Raw genomic sequence first — 19,321 nt, forward strand, 5'->3', positions numbered from 1 at the left:
AAAAGCTCAAGTTTAACAGAATAAAAAATGTTCAGTTCTCACAGGGCAGTGAGAATGCAACATGGATACTATTTTACACTCCCTCCTCCCTCAAAAATCAATGAATAAACTTAAGTTACTTAAAGAGTCTTTAAATATGATATCATTCTCACTCATTAAAAAATATGATTCCCTTTTATTTCCCAGTTACGAGGCATAAAAACCCTCAACTTTACTTAAAAATTTATGACATCTGATTTTTAATACTAGCTTCATTGTGCATCACCTACAAGAATTCTTCCTAACTTATACAAACCACATGCCTCCTGATTTTAAATCGTTTCTACCCAGTCCTGCAGTCCAAAAAAGGATTTCTCTAATAGAACTTTTATAAACTAAGAACTTTGTGTTTCTAAAAAGAAAATAATGACTTGAATGCCCACAAACTTTCAATTAAAAGTCATGGCGCTGTAGGCAGTTCATTGAAACCACAACTCATGATATTGCATGAGAAATAATCATTACATCTTTGACAAAACACATTTAGAAAGTGAGCAAAGAAACAGTAATATGGTTTCCACAATACAGAAGCCTACAAACAACTTTCAATACCCAGAACTTTCAATACCCAGAAGTATACAATGTCATCAAAGAAACCGAAGAGAATGAAAAGAGAAAAAGTAATTCTTACCTCACTGCATAAAAAAAAGGGAAAAATAACAGCAAAGAGACATAACTATACAACTTTGTTCAACAGTGTACTTACCTTCTCTGCTGATCTGTTCCACACTTTAACATTGTGCCCACTGTTGATTAGGTTCTTGACAATCCCAGAGCCAATAATGCCTAAGCCCAAAAAGCCGAACGTTAATGAGGAAGGTTCAATCTTTTTGTCTTTTAATGTCTGAGTCACATAGGAGACATCTAATGGTGGTGTATCCTGCAAAGAAAAGTGTGTATGAAAAATTAAATATAAACCCAAGGGTAAAATAAAATTATGCAAATCGCTAGTATTAAAATTTCTCCAGTTTTGAATATTATACTTTAAATTTTATGGAATGTGTGGCCAAATCATTACTTAAGAACTACAGTGGATAGAGTACTTGATGAAATATATAATAGCAAACAAAGTAAAGTATGCTATTGATTTTAATAATAATACATATCAATATCCTATAATTGTCCATGATATTTTTTAAGATCTGTAAGTGTTCCTGATCAATCAAAAAATCAAGGAAATAATTTGGTAAATGTTTTCTTATTCATCATATTAATGAAATATATAAAATACATACACATTATTGTTCTAAATCTCTTAAGGATTCTGGGATATTTAACACCGAATTAATTACCTGTACACTATCTTTTATATATGAAAAACAAAATATGCCTTCATCATAAACTATTACTATTATACATAGGATGAAACATATCCCAAAGTTATACAAGAGACATAACAAGAATCTTACCAGTCTTTCCATGGGTGGTCTGTTTAGGAGGGCTGAGACTCTTGCTTTAGCATGGTGAGAACTCGGAGACGAAGTGATTGAATCTTTTAATCTTGACTCAATTTTCATCTTTTTGGCACTAGAGCCCTTTTCTGAGTCGCCCACAGATTTTCTTTTTGGAGTTGAAGTCTGCAAAAGAATAATAATAATATACTTTAAATTGCAATGTTCTTCCATGGCATTATATAACCTACCTACATACAATGACAATATCACCCAACAGAAAATGTTATTTTATAACAAAAATGTAGTCCATATCTGGCTCACTTCACAACATAGTTAAGAAAATACCGACAAAGCCTTTATCAATGCAATATGGGCATTATCTGAATGCCATATTTACACTATGATATTACAATTTAAATTCAAAACAATCAGAAATCCCCTATAACAATCTTCCAAACTGCCCTTTCAGAATCATGCTGACAAGGTGGCTGACGCAGCAGTATTATTCCACTAGCATAACAGAAGGAAGTGACAGAATATTTTTTTTTTTTTGTCTTTCCCAGTTTATTTTGTTTCATTCTTCTTCAATTGATTTAATATATTCATACTGATTCTTTCTCTACAGTCATTTATTATTCATATTCAGTATTAACTCTATTTTTCATTATCTTTACACTAAACAGTATCATTGCCACTCTTTTCCTATTAGTCTTGCTCTTGCTTCACCAAGTGTCAGAACAGGTGTTTAGCATTGTCATCAGATGTTCATTCCTATTCAACATTTCAATTAATTCAAACATTTACTTGAGTACAACTTAATACAGTAAAATAATAATACTAATTCATACATTTACAAATTCAGAATAATATGCAAGTTTCCAAGACAGAGCAGTCTTTTAAAAGGATATAAGAACTGCTGCTATTATTAAAGTATACTGTAATGTCAAGCACCTGCAGTTTCTAGATTTATTTGTTTGTCAGCACTTGCTGTTGTTTATCCCAGTCTTTTGCATATAAGAAACATTAATCAATTATTGGACAAGCTGTAAGTTTGGTAAGTCTGCCTGAGTGTATGATGCCTTGCATTTACCCAACTGAATGGTTGCCTCTAGGCCTATAATATACCAAAAGTAAATTCAAGACGTAATAAGTATTAGCAGTAGAATCTAATGGAACTCAGACAGGCACAGTAAGCCTTGCCTAGTATTAACGACTAAGATGAAACACGCATTAAGCATAGCCCTATGTAATCTGCCTGGAGTGTAACTTGCACAATATAAGAAAATAAATAATGTTTTGGGGACAATATTTTAAGGGTCACATGATACACAAGTTTAGATGATAAATAAGTATACATGGTAATTATGGTTCTTCTTGTATGTATATTTTTGAACATTATAGAGAGTCTGTTAGACTCTGAAATCCAAACATATCTGAAAACTGGAACACAGCTGACCTCAAGGTTTTCGGTTAAGGGATTTTTAACCAGTACATAATACTATTGCTATTTCTATAACACACTTATTTTCTGGCAGTGCTTCCTCTTCTTCATCAAGTACAAGATCTGTTAAGTTATTAGGGGTAATTTCTATTCAATATTGAATCTCTCAAAGATCCACACCTTCAAACCCTTCCCCATCTACTTTCTTCACCAGTCACAATTTCTTTTATTTCTTTGACTACCTCTGTGGTAAATCCAGTGACATCACTGACACAATCAGGCTAGTTTTTCCCAGCTTAAGTTTACTATTTCTGTCTTGATAGCTATTATGGCTTGTTCTATATTTATCACATCAGCAGCTATAAAAAGGTTCAACATCTTTATTATGTTGTTTTCTTTAATAAGATAATTTTCTATAGCAAGATCAATTAGCTTCACAGAGTATCAAGTGTAACGGGCCTTAATGTTTATTATCCCATACTAAAAGTTGGATTAGATGTGTTAGGGGTAAGCAGACCTAACCTTACTGGTGAGGTATCACCTGACTTTTTGGAAAAAGAAGTATTGGTTGCTGGACCATATACCCAGAAGGATTTATCACAAAACAAGGGTCAATCTTTTCCTGCCTTAAACCTGATGTCCAGCTCTCTTCTTGGCTAGTGAACACCACCTGTGGCATTTTTTTCAAACAAAGGTTTCACAAGCAGTGAATATCTGCTACAGTAAACATTCTTAATCCACATTAAGTATCCTGTTGGTGTCCAGAAACTCCTTAGCTGCTACCATAAAGTTACATAAATAAATAAAATAGAATGACATGTAAATGAGCGCACTCTCCCAAAACTGTGCTGATTTTTCCTATTGAGAGATAAACTGCACTGAACTTACTGACTTAATTTGCTGCATGGATGTCTATTGCCTCTATTGTGCTACTGTGCTAATATAACATGAATGAGAGCATTTAATCCCAATCTCAGAGCAACTGTGGCTTGAAAGATGCCCAAATCAGCAAAAGGATCATAAGTTATGACCCCAAGCAGACACCTAAGTGAACATTGACTTGACTGTATAAATGATGCACAGTCACTTCTAAGCCCTGAAAAACGAGTATCCAAAAATAAGTATTAAGCAAAGAAGGAAGATTATGCAATTTTCACCTTGAACAATCTCACTAACAGACTTGTTCAGTAGAGAGAGATCAATGAATCGTTTCCAGCGACCAATCAACTCCTCTTCCCCCAAGAACACTATACGCTAGAAGCCATGAGAGCAAGCACTGACAATTTCCAGTACATCTTTCTCCAGCATTCTACAAACTAAATGACATCTATGAGGAACAAGCTGGGAATCAGTCAGAAACAATTACGTTTGTAATTTAGGTAATGACTGTATATTATATAAAACTGCTGTTGAAGTTTTGATTTTAATCACCTTTAACATCATGCAGTGGAAAGGGCCTCAGTGAAATTTTGCCACTCAAATTTTCCTGAGGTTTATCTTTCATGTCTCCACTCCCTTAGTTTCTCCTCAGCTGGGGCCAAAGGACAATGCAAAGACACGTTAGTACTGCCTACACTTCTCAGTGTGAGGTACACCGATATGGATGGCATGAGGTGCATTTGTTTTCAATCCATTTGTCTTAATTAAATTTTTTGTCTATACATAAACAGCAAAAGGTTCAGATTAGTGTGAAATCTGGATCATTTCTACATTATTTCAGTTCAGGGTTTCAGTTTTAGTTTAGTCACCGTCAACAACTTTTCAACAGGACACTTGTCGCTGTCACAATGTGAATGGGCAAGTGTTATCATAATTCTAAAGACCTCTAATAACATCTGAATCAGCTTCTCAAGTTGTATTAAACTTCAATTCTCCAGAGCAACTGGGAGAAATCAAACCTAGATTCAACTAGAAGGGTACCCTACCTCAGTATATACATTGTCTGCAATGCAGATGGCAGGGTCCAGAGGTTACTCTATGACAAAATGTTCTCAAAGAGACTGGATCCCACTGCCCAAATGTGGCCAGTTCTGATAGGCTAGGAGTAAGTTAGAAATTTGCCTTTTTCAACTCATACTAAACAGGCCAAGGTCAGTCACCACCAACGCAAATTTATCCAGACGCAGCAATTCTCAGAACCTCGGCTAAAGATTTTCTGCTAAGACCTTTTTGTTCATGACGTTTCTTTTAAATCCAACAACAGAAATCCTGTGTTATTTTTTACTCCCAGTTCACTTTCAAGAAACCTTTCTAGTCCTCCTCTTCTTCAAATACAAACAAACTGGTACTATTATGACACTTTTGCTAACTAGTTAGATTGTTGGATAAAAACTTGAAAAAATGTCAAATTTTACTATTTGCAAAGAACCTCACCTATTGTTAAAGATAGCTATATATCTCTATGCTGGAAGGTGCAGTGAAATTCAAATGGAAGAAGATCGCTTGGCTTACCCGGATGACTGTCTAGTTTACCTGCTCCCCATCAGGTGTGTTTTGAATGTTTTAACTTTTCAAAATTCTCCTTGCAGCAACAGTGAGAAGTCGTTGGTATTTCGGTGTTTTGGCTTTTGGTTATTTTCATGGTATTATAATTGTTCATTTGTTCCCTATGATGTTTTCCACAAGAAGCAAGGCCAAGAACATCATGTTCCATAGAAATGTTTACTGTTTAAGCGGGATGTTTCATTTTGAATTAGACTGACACACTGTTTGTACCAGCTGCAGGAGTTGAGTGTGATCTCAAGAATATGAGTCAAGAATGTACGGACTGATCAATGGACTTTATTGTCAAGTTTATTACACATAATTAGAGAATGGATGCAGATAGTTAGGTCAAGGCATGAACCTGCCTTTTTTCCTCCTTCTCTCAGGCCTTCAACTTCAGTTGTCTTCACTTGGCCTCTGGCTCTTTCCACCCCAATTCCTGAAGGTAGACCTGAGACATCTTCTTCAGTTGTGCCTTTTACTTCCCTTTCAGTCAGGGAAAGCATATCAAGAGGTTAGAGCTGAGCATGAACCTTATTTTAGAGTCAGGTTAAGGTTAGATGGGACTTATGTTGGAAACCGTTCTGAGTCTCCCCCCCCCCCCCCTTTATGAGCTTTCCTGTGTTCCCCTTTGAGATTATGTTGGGAACCGTTTTGAGTCTTCCCCCTCCCCTTTTATGAGCTTTCTTGTGTTCCCCTTTGAGACTTGAGACTCAGAGGTCTGGAAAAACTAAGCCCTATTAATAATAATTCCCTTTGAGAGGTATGGTGTCAATGCCCTCATTTGTCAGTAGCCTGAACTCAGGACTGACCTGTGACACTTGGAGGTCTGCTATCAGGGAACTGGGTCGCTTCTTAGGGTGTTGTGGTTCTCTGCTGTCCATTACGTCTTCTTTACCCTACTCTGAGATGCATTTAATGCGGTGGGTACAGATGGTTTTGGTAAAATGCAAATCTCACCAAATTTTCACTTCACTGTCACTGCAATCCAGCATAGCTAGGACTGATTCTAAACCCTACTCTGCTACTTCTCTTTCTCCTAGAAATACACCTGTTCAATCTTTGCATCCTGTTTCTTTAGCTATAAGCAAGTTTCTGCCTTCTGCCTCTGCTAATGTTTCCTTTTCCAGTGCTACCACTGTTACAGAATCTTCTGTTGTTTCTAAGCTAGATGTAATTCTAGCAGTATTGCTTTCCAAAGATTTACCTTCTGGAATGGTATTGGGCCCATAGAGACGTTCGTGCAAGCAAGAGGTGTCAGGTGCTACTAGCCCCCTTCCCTCAATCTGCCCTATTTTCTGTGGTGTCTGGTGGCACTTAGGTCTTTTCCTGTTCACCTGCCTTGTTTTGACTCAGGTGAGCAGCAACAGCTAGTCTGCCTTGTTTTGACTCAGGTGAGCTGCAACAGGTAGTATTTTCTTCAGTTTCCTCTTCAGTACAGCTAGATTCATTTTCAGGAGTTGGCCGCTGCCACCCCAACTTGGAGGAGATTCCTTCTGTATTTTGGTGCTTGCTGGAGCATTGCACTTCACTTTAACCTAATTTAGTAGAGGAGAGGGGTCCAGTAGAAACTAAGTCTCTTATCTTCAAGCATTTGGCTGCCATTAAACCTTTGAAGAAACCCAAATTTTCTCCTTTGAACAGAATGATCAAGGTGAGATTTCTCAGGTTCTGGTGCACAAGGATTCTTCAGTCGATTCAGATTTCTCTGCTTGTATCAATCCTTTGAAGAGCTGTACTCTTGAGACTGGCAAGGTGCTTTGGACACAGGTTTTGTCCAGATCTTGCCTCTTCTCTCCGTCAACTTTGAGAATACGGTGCCCGGTGGTATCAAAGCATTGGAGTCAAGAGTTTTTTACTTGTGTGGACAAGGCTATTTCAGATGCTGCAGACAAATATTCTCCTGCTTATACCAACTCAGTTCTGAAGAGAGAATAATTATGCTCCTATCTTTTGTTTAAGGTTTCTCCTGATCAGAAGATGGCAGCTGTTTAGGTTTTTTCCTCTGGATTGCATCCTCAACCTGATGCCGTTTAAGGCAATTGGGGAGGATACATTGGTGCAAGAAAATAAGGAATTTCTTAGATATTTTCTCTAATAAGGGATGAAAAGGCCTACTCCTTCTCTTCCTTCAGGCCCTCCAGAACTCTTCTTCAACCTCTAGGACCTTTCATGGATCCATATCAGGAATCAGTAAGAGTAAAGCTACTCGCTTTACTAAAAGGAAGTAAGTTTTCAGCTCTCAGGTTTCAGAAGTAAACTGCAGACCTTGTCATCTTTGAGGGGCAAGACTTCTTCTCTTAGACAACTGGCTAATGTTGGCCAACTCCTTCAATAGGATTCTGGGGGCCAAGAATCTGTCAATTCATCTGGCTCAGTCACTGGGCATTATGATCAATTTTCAAAAGTGTGCAGTGATTCCCACTAAGCCAATTTTCTATCTGGGAATGAGGATACTTAAACAATCCTCAGGCTTTTCCATAGGCGAGACCAGTAGTCAACTTCTCACTCCTCAAGAGAATTTCAGCCCTTAAGGAAGTTTCTCCCAAGTCAATAGCTTTCTCTGTTAGGACACATCGCCTCTCTGGAGAAATATGTCAGTGTAGCAAGGCTCAGGAGGCAGCCAATTCAGTTCTAATTGAAAAAGACTTGGGAGAGGAAGTCTCTTCTAGAATCACATTTAGTCTCAGTTCCAATATATCTTCAGTATACATTAGCGTAATGGAAACACTGTCGAAGACTTCTGGCAGGTTTACCACTAGAAGTAGTGAACCCAAGTCTCACTTTGCTTTCAGATGCTTCACTGAGAGGTTGGGATAGTGTCTGGGTAACCTAAGAGATGTCATGAATGAGGTTGTCTGAACAGGAGAGAGAGAGAGAGAGAGAGAGAGAGAGAGAGAGAGAGAGAGAGAGAGAGAGAGAGAGAGAGAGAGAGAGAGAGAGAGAGAAATTGTATATAAACAACTTTGAACTGTTGGCTATGGAAGTGTCTTCTTCAAAGCAAACAACTGGTTAGAGACAAGATCATACGGGTGTTTTTGGACAATGCCTCCTCCTTGGTGTACATCAGGAACCAGAATGGCATGAGGTCAGAGACAATGTTCCTAATGGTGGAGAAATTGCTTCTTTGGAGGGAACCAAGGAACCGAGTACATGTTGGTTCCCCTGTTCATTCTGAGGAACAACCATGCTTTGACTGATCAGTTAGCTGGAAATGGGGAAGCTCTGCTACCGGACTAGTCATTACATCCATAAGTATGCCAGCCACTATGGAGTCGGTGGGAGCTCCAAATGTAAGCTTATTTGCAATGCTGGGAGACAAAAATGAAAAATATTTAATCAATTTGTATTTTTCATAGCTAACAAACCTTCGGTTAAAAACAATCAAAGATTGTAAGCAAGGAATCTGTGAGATCTGGCAACTCCTGCACATATGAGGTGATAGCTGGTCAGAGACCATGCACCATCCTGTGACGCAGTCAGTCTTTCCTTAACTGCCTTGGAGAGTAAGACACTAACGCTTTGCTCTCCATCTAAACTGGTTGATTTGTGACCGTGTTTCTACCTTTTCAGTGCCTGCATGTGATTTTTTCTGCTTATTATGGATTCTACTAAGTCTCCATGGCCTCATCAATGCATGTGCCTGGGAATTTGGCAATTTCTGTGCTCAAGGTTTCTGCCTGGTGTTATCACAGACACAATGTGCAGTAGGTGCCATTCTAATTACTGTACAATTACTAACCCTAAGTCGCAGTGCAGAGTGTTTTACAAGAAGGGGGGACATCACAGAGTTTTGACTCTTCCTTCTTGGGAGGGTTTTCCTTCTCCTCGGCTGGATGATTTGGCACCTCCCTCTCCCGCGATCGCTCAACCTGTGGTTAGCATGAGTGTGCCCCTGTCTCCTTCCTTTTCTTCCATCGATTCGTCAGTGGAAATATCAGGAGTTCCACAGGATGATATTATGTTTAATGTAGGCCCTCCCCTCCCTCGGGTTCTAATTTTATACCCAAGAGGGAGGAAGAAGCTACACCATCTAATATCTTAATTTCAGATATGGAGTCATCCAAGATGGCGGCTGTTTGAGCATCGCTTGGGCTACATGGTTCACCTTCCTTGGATGGGCTGTTGTCGCATTTCTTGGAAGCTAGAGTAGTAGTACTATATTAACTGAATATACTTGTACACAACTTTTTCTTTATTCTAATAGTTTTATGAGCTATTTGAAAGTGCCAACAAATAATTTTGGTTTTCCAGTTAATCCAGATACCAGACATGGTGTTTTGATACTGCCTGAAAATAGCAAACTTAGTACAGTAATGGCAAACAATTTCTAAAATATGATTTCAATGTCAAGGATCAACAATGCACACTAATGTTTGCATCAGAGAATGCTTTCCAAGACTTGGCATCATGATACCATACCATGTGAAGGAACCTTTCAAAGTATACCATATCAATGGTATCTACTGTTCTGTGTTCATGTTTTGGTCAGAGCTCACAGTTATCTACGTGTTGGGAATTGCTAACATAAAAACTGAGCAAAGGTATATATTTTTTTTATTAGCGACAAACTGTTGAGCTACAAGTGAATCTGCTTGAGGTCATGGCTGATTTTGAAAATTTGCCTGAGGTACAAGTCCCCATTTAACTAAATTATAGGTAAATTTTGCTTTTATAACTATACTGTTCTTTTTATACCTTGTTTAATAAAATTCCTTCTTGTAATTTGCATTTTTGTTTTCAACTAATCAGTTAAAAGTAACCAATTTGGCTGAATTAGAAATAAATTTTACTTTATAATTTTATTTCATATTTTTTCTTATAACCTAATGGAAAGACACTGCCAAAAAATTATTAGCCTAAAAGACTGAGAAAAGACATAGCAACCTGCATCTGACAGTTTCACAAAATTCTGGTTTTCAAATATATTGAGGACACATACTAGTAATTCCTCTAGTAACACCATTCTCATTTTCATTATTCTCAAATTCATTCATCCCATTTCTATGACATCTGCTATTTCATCTCTGAGTAGTATACATAGTGTATCTCGTCTTGTCGTGTCACCACTTCACTAGAATTCACATTTCTGTCTCACAACTAATAGTTTCTGTTTCTTCTCCTTTATACATAAATATACTGTATACAGCAAGTGTTGATAGTTATACAGTAGCTATTATAACCATCACTTTCCAACTTATTCCTACCATTACTGCAAAACTAATCATGTCCCTCACCAAATTAAAAGCAGTTGGGTACTAGGGGTCATTGACTTTGGAGAAATCAATAATTAAAAAAACTTCAATAAATCAAATACAAATCAGCAAAGTATAAGGCAAAGCTGGCTAACTGAAAGGGATCAGATCTACTAACAAGCAAAATAACTGATATAGGCAAGATGAGGCCAGCATTCAACACCTCAAAAATTTTGCTTACTGATATAAACAACAGATGTCAATTATCAAGCAAAGCAATCTTCCAAGCTTGAAAATGGATGGAACAGTCACTTAACCGATTATATTTTTAAAAACTAATATAACTAATTTACATAAATTCCACAGTACTTGTCTTAAGACATTAGAAATCTTACATGAATGAAACACAACAAAGTACTAGCAGTACAACACAACAACCTCTTGCAATATAACCAGTGGAGAAAAAAAAAAAAAGCTTCAAAAATGTTCCTTTTGCAGGGAGGGATAATAATGGTTATGACTGATATCTTCTTGAAAAAATCTTAAGTCTTAACTATCACAGCCCACCCTAAAAATATATTACATAAAAGACTCCTAGACTAGGCTAAATTTAAGGATTGCCAATTAAAAAAATAAATAAATAAATAAAAAACCTCATCAATGAGAAAGATATGCACATGGCTTAAGAAAAAAATTCTAAAACATTTTCTGTACCTTCCACAAAAAGTTGAATGTGAATATTTCCAACCCTATGCGGGGCCCTCTTTTCCAAATGACAGCTGTAAAAAAAATACTAATTTCACCAAGTTATGTGTTCTTTTTTATATATATTTTATTTTATTTCGTGAAATTATAATTACATCTCACATATCATAACAGATAAGAACTAAAGAACTCTCTCTCCTGTAGGGCTAGCTATTAGAGATGGGGTGAAAGTTCCCATGAGTCATTTATGGCCCATGGAAGTGATCTGAGCAATTTTCCTGCAAAATTCGTTCAAACTATATGGTGCAAAATCGTATTACCCAGAATCCAACCCAAAGGTATGAGTAAACATATACAGTCAACCCCTGGTATTCGTGGATTACGGGATTCGCAGATTTCTCTCAGTAACAAATTTGCCTATTTGCAGTATTTTTCTATGAGAAATATCCACAAATTCCAGTTTTTTAATCCATTTCATTATAAATTGCACTTGTTGTGATAAAACTAAAAAACCAAGTATAAACATATTTTGTGGGGTTTTCTGTTTTCATCAACAAAATAGGTAGTTTTAAATGATTTTATAGGGGTTTTAACTACAGTAGTACCTCGAGATACGAAAGGCTCAACTTACGAAAAATCCAAGTTACGAAAGCCAATGCGAAAAATTTTACTGCTCTACATACGAAAAGTTTTCAAGATACGAAAGGTTTCTGAAAGTCCGAGATTCGCCCAATAAAAATTTTGAAACTCGCGCCGCACGCCGCCATCTTAGTTATAGTAGACTCGCCACCATCCTCCTGCTCTCCCATTGGTTCCTGATGCTAGCCAAGCCATGAGATCCTTCTCTCTGATTGGACAGCATCCCTCCCATCATGCATCTTCTATACGTACGTGTTGGTGTCCCTTAGCTCGGCCACTCCGCAGCCGAAACTTTACCGTACACAATCGGCATTCGTTCGCTCCAACGATTTCATTTAGTAACGTAAATTCGTTAGTGATTTCGTTGCAGTACATATTATCGTGTTGTGCGAAGACTGTATATTGTGTAACTTTACATAAATTAACGTAGTCATGGGTCCCAAGAAAGTTGAAATTCACGGAAAGAAGCGCATGCTCTCTTTGGAGACAAAGATGGAGATCATAAAGAAGTACGAAGTTGGTATGCGATTGAGTGTGATCGCAAAGGAATACGGCCGTAATCCGTCGACAATAGGCACCATCCTTACACAGAAGGATGCAACTACACCGTCGAAGGGCATCACTATTTTGTCTAGCAAGAGGAGCCATGTGCACGACGAGATGAAACGGCTGCTCCTCATCTGGATAAAAGACAAAGAAATCGCTGGCGATACAGTAACGGAGACGGCAATCGCTCACAAGGCCAGTGCTATTTTCGGCGATTTGATTGCGCAGGCGGAAGACGAGGGAGGGGAAGGGACTTCAACGCCAACCCCAGAGTTCAAGGCTTCGCATGGCTGGTTCGAGAAATTTCGTAAACGGACTGGCATCCATTCGGTGGTGCGTCATGGGGAGGCTGCCAGCTCGGACACGAAAGTGGCCGAAGTCTTTAAAAAGACGTTCGACGAGATGATGACCAAGGAAGGCTACAGTTCTCAGCAAGTCTTCAACTGTGATGAGACTGGCCTTTTTTGGAAAAAAAATGCCTCGTCGGACATACATCACGGAGGAAGAGAAGAAGCTACCCGGGCATAAGCCTATGAAAGACAGGCTTACGCTCGCACTTTGTTCGAACGCCAGTGGAGATTGCAAGGTGAAGCCCCTACTGGTGTATCACTCCGAGACTCCTCGAGCCTTCAAAGCCCACAAAGTGTTGAAGGAGAAGCTTCCAGTGATGTGGAGGGCTAATGCAAAAGCCTGGGTAACGAGGCTTTTGTTCACCGAGTGGGTAAATCTGTGTTTCGGCCCGACTGTGAAGAGTTTTTTGCAAGAGAAGCACCTCCCCCTGAAATGTCTGCTGGTGTTGGACAATGCCCCTCCCCACCCTCCTGGCCTCGAGGATGATATCCTAGCGGAGTATTCCTTCGTTAAGATTCTTTTTCTTCCGCCCAACACCACCCCTCTCCTCCAGCCCATGGACCAGCAAGTGATATCGTCATTTGCATCCGACTCATTGACCTAGCTTGGCAGGTTTCGAGGCAAACCTTGAATTCCTCGTGGAAGAAACTCTGGCCTGATGCCGTATCCGCCCGAGACTTCGAGGGATTCGACGTGGGCGAAGCTGGTGCTGCAGTCAGAAACAGTTGACGATCCCGAAACTGTTTTGGAACCAGATCTTGACGAGATCGTTGCACTCGGCAAGTCCATGGGGCTGGTCGTCGACGAGGACGACATCAACGACCTTCTCGAGGAGCACCAAGAGGAGCTTACGATGGATGACCTGAAGGAGTTGGAGGCCATGCAACTTAACGTCGTTCAAGAGGAGTTCTCTAGCAGCGGCGAGGAAGAGGAGGAGGAGCCTATGACAACGGCAGAAATTAAGGATATTCTAGGCGCTTTTCATAAAGTGCAATCGTTTATCGAAAAAAGACACCCCGAAAAGGCTCACACAGGTCGTATCCTTGCGCAGTTCGATGACGTTTCAGGAACATTGTGAAAAGTAGGCAGAAGCAATCTTCTTTGGATTGTTATTTTTTAAAGAGGCCTTCAGCATTAGCAGGAGTAAGCAAAAAGGAAGAACCAAGTGATAAAAAACAGAAAGTTGAAAGCAAAAAGGAAGAACCAAGTGATGAAAAACAGAACGTTGAAAGCGGTGATAAAGTTGAAATCCTGTAAAAAAAAAAAAAAACAAAAAAAAAAAAAAAAAAAAAAAAACTAGATTTTTGTAAGTTATGTGTTACTGTTTTGTTAAGGTGTTTCGTAAATTTTAATTTTATAGTTTTCCTTAAATTTTTTATGTGTTTTCATAAAGTTAAGTGTACGTACGTACATACGTTATCTGCCGTTTGTCCTCCTCCTCCTCTGCCGCCACTATCGGAGATAGCCTCACTCGAAAGGTAAGCTTCCACATTTTACGTTACAGTAATAATATATCTTGTGCACTAATATACACTTTATTTACAGGTTTTGAATTTTTATTCTTAATTTAGGTATTGAATGGTCCAAATTGTTGTAGTATTTCATTGTTTATAGGTCAATTTAGCTTTATTATGAAATTTAATGGGGTGTTTTTGGAGGGCTTGGAACGGATTAGCCATTTTACATGTAAAATGTGTTACAAGATACGAAAAACTCATTATACGAAGGCCGCCTCGGAACGGATTAATTTCGTATCTCGAGGTACCACTGTATTTGCAGGGGGCCTGATACCCATTCCCCATGAATATGGAGGGAACACTGTATGTGTTACCTGTCCACAATGGGTTCATACATTTACACAGTGAGTTGTCATGGATGTAATTTTGATTGTTCAGGTGTATTTCATGTTATTCAGAATGCACCTGTTTAATTTTCTTTGTAGATTTCATTTATTTTTTTTTTATTAAGGCCATATAGGTGTTTTGTTTATAAAATAATTTTTTATTTCTTTCATGCAAGTGCCCTGTTGTCAAGTCTGTCAAAACACTGAATCCACTGTTCCAATATTGAAAATAATAACAAAACATTACAGATAAAGTAACACAGGATGCTGGCTCACATAACTCAGAAAACAGGCACATTTCACAGTTTGCTACTGCCCTAAATGTTTTTACCAGTGCTGTAATTGATAGTTTTACAACTAGTGGTATTACACATGTAAGGGATGATACACTATTGGAGAGGGACATTAAAAACTGCCAATACTGAGCTCTAGTAAATTTCATACTTTTATCGATTCAAAAATACTGTATCTTCATTCACTAACTCTCGTCACGAATAGATGTACTACTGTACATATCTAACACATATCTATTACTGTACATATATAACACTGAGAGAAACAAAATTTATAATGCTATACTTTAATCATACACTGTTGTATTCAACTGGTTTTCACATTTCATGGTATCTTTGAGAATACCTCTAGGACTCATCATGAGCAAACTCAATTTGTGCAAAGCAAAGTTGTATTGCTATACCACATTGATGATGACAGTGTACAACACAGAACACTGACGGTGTTAAACTAAAATCTTTCACATTTGCCAAAATTTACATTCCTTTCTGAGTCTTGCTACTCACAATTTTGTTGTTGTAACATGCATCTCAGATTTAGCTCTATTAGCAATAATTCCTTGTTGGTGGTTAATAGTTATTTTCTATATTAAAATCATAGTTTCTGTTAGCCTTCCCCAGACAATGTATGTACAGTATGTTCTGTACATCAAACAGAGGTGCCATACACACAATGATTTTAATGAATACATTATTTTCTAAGGATGGTGTGCTTTTGTCATCAGAACTTCAAAAGTCTACAATATGATGATGTAATATCACTTCACCAGAATCCGATAGCATCAACATTCTCAATAACTCATTGTGAATGTTCCTATAAAATGCTTGAAAATGGAATTTTTATTCTAAAATTAATATTAATAATACTTACCTGTATAATTTATCTAGCCCTAAATCCCCAAAAACCGCACCAAAATTTACCACATTGGCAACCCTGTTACCTCCTATTCTGTCCGCCAGTTGGCAACACTGTCGTTGACAGATACGAAAAACCTTCCCTCAAATCAGTTGTGATAGGCAGATCGTGGGGTAGGATGGGTGGGACTAGATAAATTATACAGGTAAGTATTATTAATATTAATTTTAGAATAAAAATTCCATATTAATAAACATTACCTTAATATAATTTATCTAGCCCGATTAACCACATTGAAAAGGAGGAGGGAATCTGAATACAATTTCCCCTTCGGACAGAATAGGAGAAAACAAACAAAGAAATAAATATCATAGGCAGTCAAAACTCAACCCAAGGTCAAAGATACTAACAACTCAAAGTCTCCTACCATAATGCCACCAACTGCGGTAGCACAGGACAAGGAGTAAGTGCATAGTCAGTCCGTCTGTACTAAAGTCAGGTGCCCGACCAGGTGACCAGTCAGACGAATTGCGGACAGCAAGGCTGCACCCTGAAGACTATCAAGCACTATTCTTTCCCTAAAGGATGAGTGTCTGGACTTGTCTGGGCGATTCAAAGCTAAGCAAACCTTGGGGGTGTATCAACGCAACCCGAAGTCGCCAGCAACGAATCGGCTCATGAGCAACTCCTAACTCGAGCTTTCTGGTGCCAAGAGAAAGGAGCGCGGAGCAAAAAGGCGATTCAGTCCCGAAGGACGAATGCCTGACAGTCCAACCTGGTCTCGTGTTACACGATCATCGGGGGTGTATCAACGCAACCGACTTCGTCAACAAGAAACTCAGGGCTACTAATGCCGCCTGATCTCACACGAGTGTCTGACTCCGAGAAGACAGGTGAGACAAAAAGTAGATGGTGAGCGAGTCACCAGATGACAGCAGACGATCCATCGACTAATTCCCTGTCCAGGACAGTGGAAGAAGCAGGAGTCGTCAGGACAAGCGAACCAGTGGCTAGTCCTAGGTCAGCATCGACTCTGGGAGAAGCGTAGTCGCCAGTGCCGACAACCCAGTGGCTGGAACCATTTCACACTGAAAATGGAAGCAGCATGAGTTGCCAAGCAGTCAGTCCTTGTCATCAAAAACACCTAAATACCAAACTGCCTAATTCCCATTATAACTACGTCAAAAAAAAAAAAACACTGCCATGGGTTATAATACAAAAATAAAAAATATATACAACAAAACAAAAATTAATGAATAATATACAGGTAGCAACCAAACGTAAAACAGGAAGACTACCTAATTCTCCTGTCTGACGACCTGTCCTGCCATCACCAACGGGCCCAAAGAATGAAGGTCGCCTAGAACTAGAGAAATATCCCTCAAGTAAAAAGAGGCAAAAACAGAATTAGAACGCCAAGTCGCCGCCTCAAGCACCTTGGCGACTGAGACGTTCTTCATAAAAGCTACTGATGTAGCAACTGCTCTAATACTGTGTGCTCTCGGCGTCTGGTCTTCCCCAGCAGCCGAACCACCAGTTTTAACGATCAGATCTCTAAGAAAAAAGGATACACCATTCTTTGAAATAGGTCTCTTGACATTTCGGGGTGAAACAAACAGATGACGGGGACGACCTGAATGTCCTTCGTGCGGCGTAAATAACATGAGAGCGCCCTAACAGGGCAAAGAAACTAATTCCTCATTTAAATTACCAACAAAGTCGACCAGCGACTTCAGTACGAAAGACCTGGGAAATGGGATTATCAGACGATTCAGTCTTTGCGACAAATTCAGGAAGGTATGACAAAATCATGTCTTGTCCAGATCTGGCAACCAGAAAAGAGAGTGCTTGCAGTTCACCCACCCTCTTGGCTGTAGCCAGTGAGACAAGGAAGAGTGTCTTAGAAGAGAGGTCCCTAAATTTGGCAGAATTCAGAGGCTCAAACGGAGGGAACCTTAAGGCTTGAAGGACTTTGTTAACGTCCCATGTCGGAGGCGAACACTGCGGCCTGGGTCGAGATAGGGAAAAAGATCGAAGTAAATCTCTAATGACATAAGATGAGATCTCAGGAAGCCTTGCCTTAAAAACATAGGAAAGCATAGACCTATAACCCTTAATGCACGAAGGTGACAGGGCCCTGTCATGATGTAAATGAACTAAAAACTCCGCTACTTTCGGTAAGGAAGGTCTAGAAATTGAATGTCCTTGAGACTTACACCAACGTCTGTAAACCGACCATTTAGCCTGATAATTTACTCTGGTTGATTGCCGCCTGGCAAGAGCCAACTGTCGCGCCACTCTGGAGGAGAACCCTTCGTGCTTGGAGAACCTCCTGACAGTCTCCAGGCATGAAGATGAAGCATGTGGAGCCTCTGATGGAACCGATGAAATGGGGTTTGTTTGAGAAGATCTGGTCTCTCTGGCAGGCGAATGGGGGGTTCCACCAGTGCTTCCAGAAGGTCGGGAAACCACTCCTTCTGTGGCCAGAAGGGGGCGATCAAGGTGAGATCCAGACGCTTGGTTGCCCTCACTTTGTTGAGGACTGACCTCACCAGAGAGAACGGAGGAAAAAGCATAGGCTTGAAGTCCCTCCCAGTCCTGCAAAAGAGAGTCTGTCCCGGCACTCTGAGGAGTCTGGTAAGGGGCGAAGAATATCTGGCACCGAAAATTCAGTGGGGTGGCAAACAGATCGACTGTGACAGGCCATTTCTTCCTGAGGCTGTCGAAGACTTCCTGGCAAAGTGTCCACTCCGACCCTTGAACTTCGTTCGGTCTCGACAAGGCGTCTGCTAAGACGTTGTGATGGCCCAGGATAAACTGAGGGACCAACGTAATCCCCCTGTCTTCTGCCCAACACAGGATTGATCGGGCTTCTTGAGTGAGAAGATCCGACTGTGTACCGCCTTGGTTTCTCAAGTACGAGACTGCTGTGGTGTTGTCGACAAAGATCGCGACAACCGACTCCAACAGTTGTTCCTGAAATGAAAGAAGGCCTAGGTACACTGCCCTCAGTTCCCTCCAATTTATTGACATGCTCCTCTCCTCCTCTAACCAAAGGCCCGAAGCGGCTTCGGAGCCCAGGTGTGCGCCCCAACCTTGATCTGAGGCGTCTGACCAAAACATTAGGTCCGGAGGAACCGAAAGAAGAGATGTCCCTGACTTGAGGCGGTGAACTTGCATCCACCAACGGAGATCTTTCTGACATTGTGGAGAAGAGGCGACTATCGTGTCCTCGGACACGAAATCCCATGACTGGCGAAGTGTCGACTGAAGGGACCTCATTCTGAGACGACCTCTGGGAACCAGTTGGATGAGGGATGACAAATGGCCCAGGAGAGACCTCCAAAGAGAAACTGGCTGCGTTACGGAGGACAAAAATTCTTCGATCAGACTCAGAAGCTTGTCTATCCGTTTCTGAGCGGGAGAAACCCTCAAAATCTGGGAATTCAAAACAATCCCCAGATAAGTCATGATCTGGCAAGGGATTAGATTGGACTTGTCGAAGTTGACACGAATGCCCAACTCGACACAAAGA

The 19,321-nt window shown here is 39.7% G+C and overlaps 1 protein-coding gene across 1 annotated transcript in view; it reads right to left on the reverse strand.

Annotated features, from left to right (window-relative positions):
* The window catches only part of LOC135216088 (cytokine-like nuclear factor N-PAC), a 284,091-nt gene that overhangs the window by 215,886 nt on the left and 48,884 nt on the right, over nt 1–19,321 (reverse strand). Inside the window, exons 6-7 of the mRNA XM_064251099.1 lie at nt 1,449–1,616; nt 746–919 (exon numbers count right to left, since the gene is read on the reverse strand). Of these exons, the coding sequence (XP_064107169.1) occupies nt 746–919; nt 1,449–1,616 (342 nt within the window). The remainder of the gene's footprint in view (nt 1–745; nt 920–1,448; nt 1,617–19,321) is intronic.

The sequence above is a fragment of the Macrobrachium nipponense genome, chromosome 6 (genome assembly GCF_015104395.2).
Source record: "Macrobrachium nipponense isolate FS-2020 chromosome 6, ASM1510439v2, whole genome shotgun sequence".
Classification (NCBI taxonomy): Eukaryota; Metazoa; Arthropoda; class Malacostraca; order Decapoda; family Palaemonidae; genus Macrobrachium; species Macrobrachium nipponense.